The 7,763-nt window shown below is 34.8% G+C and overlaps 1 protein-coding gene across 1 annotated transcript in view; it reads left to right on the top strand.

Moving 5' to 3' along the window:
• LOC110447500 overlaps positions 1 to 7,763 on the top strand; it is a 114,877-nt gene that overhangs the window by 30,097 nt on the left and 77,017 nt on the right. The window contains exons 13-16 of the mRNA XM_021493236.1: positions 1,238 to 1,431; positions 3,262 to 3,392; positions 4,570 to 4,686; positions 6,442 to 6,585. Coding sequence (XP_021348911.1) covers positions 1,238 to 1,431; positions 3,262 to 3,392; positions 4,570 to 4,686; positions 6,442 to 6,585 — 586 coding nt within the window. The remainder of the gene's footprint in view (positions 1 to 1,237; positions 1,432 to 3,261; positions 3,393 to 4,569; positions 4,687 to 6,441; positions 6,586 to 7,763) is intronic.

Below are 7,763 nucleotides of genomic sequence, written 5' to 3' on the forward strand. Positions count from 1 at the left end.
AATGTTGTATAAACCATGCCCCAACCCCAAAGGGTACAAAGGAATGGGACCCAATAAGGTAAGGGTGTTGCTGAGGGACAGAGCCAATGTTTGGAATATGTGTAGTACAGTAAAACATTTAATGAAAACTTTTGCTATGACTGCTTTAATGTCCTGGTGAGCAATACAGTCCCACTGGGCATTATAGTATGGTAACATTAAGTCAAACACTTGATTATATTTTTGGTCATTGGTCAAGGTTAAAGGGTCAAAAGTTATGAGAAAATCAGGATGGGAAGGAATGAGGGTGGTGTAGTGGGGTATATCAATGTGAGCCTCTGATCACTTATTTACCAAAATCTGAAACAACTGTTAAACCCTGATGTAAAGTTTAATGTTTTGATAGCAAGAGACCTGGTGTCATTATAACTGGTCTTCAGCATGCTAGTGTATTTGTTGAATGACTTAACATACTTTTAAGGCAACTCGTTTGATTTATTGGAACACTTTGCTGAAATGATGAGAGGAAGCATAATACATACAATTGGTACCATCTTGGTGCATCACTACTGCTTTTTATTTACAGGAGAACATTGATGAATGTGCTAGCTACCCTTTTTACTTACAGGAGAACATTGATGAATGTACTAGCTACCCTTTTTATTTACAGGAGAACATCGATGAATGTGCTAGCTACCCTTTTTATTTACAGGAGAACATCGATGAATGTGCTAGCTACCCTTTTTATTTACAGGCGAACATTGATGAATGTGCTAGCTACCCTTTTTATTTCCAGGAGAACATTGATGAATGTACTAGCTACCCTTTTTATTTACAGGAGAACATTGATGAATGTACTAGCTACCCTTTTTATTTACAGGAGAACATTTGTGAATGTGCTAGCTACCCTTTTTATTTACAGGAGAACATTGATGAATGTACTAGCTACCCTTTTTATTTACAGGAGAACATTTATGAATGTGCTAGCTACCCTTTTTATTTACAGGAGAACAGTGATGAATGTGCTAGCTACCCTTTTTATTTACAGGAGAACATTGATGAATGTACTAGCTACCCTTTTTATTTACAGGAGAACATCGATGAATGTGCTAGCTACCCTTTTTATTTACAGGAGAACAGTGATGAATGTGCTAGCTACCCTTTTTATTTACAGGAGAACATCGATGAATGTGCTAGCTACCCTTTTTATTTACAGGCGAACATTGATGAATGTGCTAGCTACCCTTTTTATTTACAGGAGAACATTGATGAATGTGCTAGCTACCCTTGCAGGCATGGAGCAAGCTGTACTGATGGGGATAATACCTACACATGTAATTGTACAATAGGTTGGACTGGACAAAATTGTGATACTGCAATAAACAACTGCCCTGACAATAAATGCAAAAATGAAGGAAACTGCTTCAACATGAATGAAGGATTCTTCTGCAGGTATAGGATATTTTCTGTGTGCATATCATCCATTCTACACTTGTATCAGACATTTAAAAAGTATGTAAAAAAAAGTAGACATTTTAGAGGTATATCATTAAGAATTACCAGGTATATAAGACATTATACAGTTAAATTAGACTACCTACAGGTATATTAATCAACCTACAGGTATATTAATCATCCTACAGGTATATCAGACAACTAACAGAAATATCAGACAACCTACACGTATATTAAATATTCTTATAAATATTCTTCAGGTACATCAGACACTCTTAAGGTACATCAGACACTCTTCAGGTACATCAGACACATCAGGCACTCTAAAGGTACATCAGACAATCTAAAGGTACATCAGACACTCACTCTAAAGGTATATCAGACACTCCCTCTAAAGGTACATCAGACACTCTTCAGGTACATCAGACACTCTTAAGGTTCATAAGACACTCTAAAGGTACATCAGACACTCTCCAGGTACATCAGACACTCTCCAGGTACATCAGACACTCTTCAGGTACATCAGACACTCTTCAGGTATATCAGACACTCTAAAGGTACATCAGACACTCTAAAGGTACATCAAACACTCACTCTAAAAGTACATCAGACACTCTAAAGGTACATCAGACACTCTTCAGGTACATCAGACACTCACTCTAAAGGTACATCAGACACTCTAAAGGTACATCAGACACTCTAAAGGTACATCAGACACTCTAAAGGTACATCAGACACTCTAAAGGTACATCAGACACTCTAAAGGTACATCAGACACTCTAAAGGTACATCAGACACTCTAAAGGTACATCAGACACTCTAAAGGTACATCAGACACTCTAAAGGTACATCAGACACTCTAAAGGTACATCAGACACTCTAAAGGTACATCAGACACTCTAAAGGTACATCAGACACTCTACAGGTACATCAGATACTCTAAAGGTACATCAGACACTCTAAAGGTACATCAGACACTCACTCTAAAGGTACATCAGACACTCACTCTAAAGGTACATCAGACACTCTTCAGGTAACTTAGACAACCTTCAAATATATCAAACATTTTTCAGGTAAATCAGACAACTTACACATATATTTAATATTCTTTAGGTAAATCAGACAACCTACACATATATTTCACATTCTTTAGGTAAATCAGACAACCTTCACATATATTTTACATTCTTTAGGTAAATCAGACAACCTACACATATATTTTACATTCATTAGGTAAATCAGACAACCTACACATATATTTTAAATTCAAGTAAATCTGACTACCTACAGGTATATTAACTCATTCAGCCCTGGAGACACATTTTAACTCTTCCAATGCAAAGGTTGGAATAGTTCATTATGAAATTTAAGGGATTAATGAGTACAACATTCTTCAGATAAATCAGACAACCTACAGTTATATTAGACAACCTACAGGTAAATCAGACAATGTACAGGTATATCAGACAATCTACAGATATAACATACAACCTATAGGTATATCAGACAACCTATAGGTATATCAGACATTCTACAGGTAAATCAGACAATGTACAGGTATATCAGACAATCTACAGATATAACATACAACCTACAGGTATATCAGACAACCTACTGGTATATCAGACATTCTACAGGTATATCAGACAACCTTCTGGTATATCAGACATTCTACAGGTATATCAGACAACCTACAGGTATATTTGACTACCGACAGGTATATCAGACATTCTTCTAGGGCCTTTTGTTGTATTGAGGTATAATGCTCAGGCATATGGGTCTGTTATTTATTAATATTTGTTTATTAGAGAATCTTTTTTGATTCAGTTGCCTTGGAGGAACAACAGGGAAAACATGCTCCAACTTCCCTCCTGTTTGTAACACCATCACTCCATGTACTGCAGCCAAAGGACAGTGTGTTGATGAGGAAGGCACAGCAAAGTGTGACTGCATACCAAGTAAATTTCTCATTGTCATTTATTGATTGCTTGTTGTTTATTTCTGGTAGATTTATCATCACTAGTTGTCTGCTTGTTGACTTGACCTGTAACATGGTACTGGTCCAGCCTCTAAACTATGTCTTTAACTTCAACATGTAGATTGTTCATCCTGCAGTACTCTTGTTAATGAAGTTCCAGAAGGCCTTGAGAAATAGGGGTTGTCAATGTGTTTGAAATGATTAACCTTGAAATTGGTTCAAGGTCACTGAGACAAAATCTGTTAGTATTACTGCAAACAACATTATATCAAAAAGTTCCTAAGGTCTAGAGCAGTATGTTATGAAGACCAGCCATGCACAATATGTATGCCCCGCCATAAAATGGGGGGGGGGGGGGGGGATATAGTGTTGCCCATGTCTGTCCCGTCCCGTCCCACCCATGAGCGGGGGCATTTATGTCTTACAAACATTTTCTAGTTCTTAAATATTGTGTTGAGGTCAAGGTAAGTTTTAAGAGCTGGCAGGGATGAAAGGTTCATTCGAGGTTTTGTATTCAAGACTACTTCTCCTGAAACATTTGCTGGATTTTAATTGCTGTTGACATTTAACATCATTAGGACAGGTCTTTGTCCCCTAGAGGCAGAGAAAGGACAATTTGGATGTTTTAAACATTAGATGTAGACTCCCAAGTATTTTTAATTTTAACTAAAATTATGATTTATAGGAAATAAATGAAGGCTGTAGCCATCCAGGATCACAGGGTCAGAGGCAGTTTGACTGTTTTGATATTAAAATGTCTACTTCCTATGAATTATTGGACAGATTTCAACTTACTTTTTATTTACTATTACGACTAAGAAATGATCAAGAAAATGTTGTAAAATGAAAACTGTGTCCCCAACCCATAGGAATATCCTTCAATTTCTAGGAGGGTACTTTTGCCCGTTGGTTAACCATTTCCATTCAGGCTATCACCTAAACACCAAAGTTATTTAGGCTCTAATGTTAAAAATCTTTTCATCTTTCAGATTGGTGAAACAAAATAGTGAAATTCGCAACTTCATAGCTTAGGTATTCTTGCAACATTTTTGGCCTGATTACTTTGATATTACATTGAAGTGTATTGAGGTAATTTTCAAAACCCTAAGGCCTTGTGTTTTATATTCTGGTTTTGATTAATTTTGTTTGTCCTTTAGATTACACAGGATCTTCCTGTCAGCTGACAACTTACCATTGTGGAACTGACCCCTGTCAAAACGATGGCACCTGTGTGACCGGTAGTGGCATGGATTTCTCCTGTAATTGTCGTGATTGTAAGTCAGAACTCATACTCTGATCCTACACTTCTCGTTTTCTTCTTATAGGTGACAAGATATTAGGTTATACCAGAGACATTGATTAAGATCATAAAAATGATTACATACCATCTTTAACTATAAATGAATGAAGAAATGTCACATAACTATCTTTAATTATAAGTTATTGTAGAAATGAACACCTAACTGTATGTCCTTAACTCTGAATGGTTGTAGAAATGGTCAAATAACTATTCTTAACTGTACATTTGTGTAGAAAGGGTCACATAACTATCCATAACTATAAACTATAATAGAAATAGACTCGATCATCACTATCCTAACTCTGAATGGTTGTAGAAATGGTCAAATAACTATTCTTAACTGTACATTTGTGTAGAAAAGATCGCATATAACTGTCCTTTACTATAAATACAGGGTTGCTAACCTCTAAGGAGTCGAGTGTGGGAGATCTCCCTCCACTGGGTTTTACAATGTGTGAGACTTTGGATGGTGTCACGGCGTAGTGCCGTTTTGGGTGTTGAGATAACATTTACCTAATTATCAAATAATCCTGGCTTTCTCCAACTACTTCAACATCGGCATTGTTGATCTTTCCACTTCAAAATCTTTGTAGGAAATAGAAACAAAACATATACAGATATATATTAGATTTTTATTTATCACACAAACAACCTGACATCAGAAATGGAACACATTATAATCAAAGGCCTTTCTTGTAACGATTTCTCTCTTTGGCTAGAACAGGTACCAGTCACTTTTTTTTTTATTTGCTGTCAATTTTGCTTTATGGCATGGGATGTTCCATGACCTGTTAAAAAAGTAGTAGTTCATATTAAAAGCAAGAACTTTACCACAGAAGTAATATAAAAAGTTCAATAACATGAAAGATAAAAAAAATATGATAATTTAACAATGAAAAATATTTTCCAAATATGTAATTTTTTCATCACATCAGATTGAAAGTGTTTAGTCCTACAAGTCTTCTGCGTGTTACATCATCATGATCATATATATACGCCACCATACTTAATACTGCGAAAATAACTTTTAACTTTTCATCAGCCTTCATTCGTCTGTTCGTGTTTCAAGAATCGTTTTCTCTTAGTATTTGTGAAGGCATGACCCGACAACAATCTTTCCTAAAACGCAATGACATTATTAGTAGAACTTTCTTTTCAGTGCGATATGTATGTTCAATATTAAGTTTACGAGTGAAAACAACATGCCTTACAGTATTTTACATTCGTTTCCACCAGATGTAAAGCGACACCTCGCGTCAGCTGACTTCCAAAGCACAACTTCCCTTTGTACGGTCCAAGCTAAAAAATGCCAATTTATGGCTTCGCGTGGAATGGAGGGAGAATATTTTCGAATGCATGAGATTTATGGCTCTCATGGCGTGAGACATGTTTCAGCATGAGGAAGGACGTCTCAGCGTGAGATTTTGTCTCACGCCGTGAGAGTTGGCAACTCTGTAAATAAATTATTGCAGATATTGTCGCGTAACTGTCCTTACTGTTTGTTAGTAGACTCAATACTGTTTATCTCTCTTATTGAAAGTTGGAATTGTCACACTCCTTTCCATCACTCTTAAATATCATAGAATTGGTTATATTATTATCTAGCAAATTTTCAGTAGTTCAATGAGCATTGATTTGCTATTGAAGGCTTATATTTATTCAGATCTACAAGATTAATATTATTACCAAATTGCCTGATTCTCTATGTATGACAAATATTTTACTACAGCTTACTATGGTACAAACTGTGATGGGTATACAGATCCATGTAGTTCAAAACCATGTACACCAGGAGCCAACTGTTTGTCAGATAAGGATAAGTACTTATGTTCCTGTCCTGGAGGAGCAGTCCCTACAGATAATCAGTGTAAAAGTAAGTTAGACGGTACACCTGTTTCATTCTCAAACTCATCCATAAATAAAATCCACTGTAACAATCTACTAGTAATCAACAATGTTTTAGTATAAATCATAATCAATGTAACAGTATACATCATCAACAATGTAACAGTTTAAATCATCTACAATGTAACAGTATACATCATCAACAATGTAACAGTTTAAATCATCTACAATGTAACAGTATACATCATCAACAATGTAACAGTATAAATCATCAACAATGTAACAGTATAAATCATCTACAATGTAACAGTTTACATCGTCTACACTATAACAGTATACATCGTCTACACTATAACAGTATACATCATCAACAATGTAACAGTTTACATCATCAACAATGTAACAGTATACATCATCTACAATGTAACAGTATACATCATCAACAATGTAACAGTAGAAATCATCTACAATGTAACAGTATACATCATCAACAATGTAACAGTATACATCATCTACAATGTAACAGTATACATCATCTACAATGTAACAGTATACATCATCTACAATGTAACAGTATAAAACATCAACAATGTAACAGTATACATCATCTACAATGTAATGTATAAATCATCTACAATGTAACAGTATACATCAACAATGTAACAGTATACATCAACAATGTAACAGTTTACATCATCTACAATGTAACAGTATAAATCCTAAACAATGTAACAGTATACATCATCAACAATGTAATGTATAAATCAACTACAATGTAACAGTATACATCATCAACAATGTAATGTATAAATCAACTACAATGTAACAGTAGAAATCATCTACAATGTAATGTATAAATCATCAACAATGTAACAGTATAAATCATCTACAATGTAATGTATAAATCATCTACAATGTGACAGTTTACATCATCAACAATGTAACAGTATACATCATCAACAATGTAACAGTGTACATCATCAACAATGTAATGTATAAATCAACTTCAATGTAACAGTAGAAATCATCTACAATGTAATGTATAAATCATCTACAATGTTACAGTTTACATCATCAACAATGTAACAGTATAAATCATCAACATTGTAACAGTATAAATCATCTACAATGTAACAGTTTACATCATCAACAATGTAACAGTATACATCATCAACAATGTAACAGTGTACATCATCAACAATGTAA

This window comes from Mizuhopecten yessoensis, unplaced genomic scaffold (assembly GCF_002113885.1).
Source record: "Mizuhopecten yessoensis strain PY_sf001 unplaced genomic scaffold, ASM211388v2 scaffold3453, whole genome shotgun sequence".
Lineage (NCBI taxonomy): Eukaryota > Metazoa > Mollusca > Bivalvia > Pectinida > Pectinidae > Mizuhopecten > Mizuhopecten yessoensis.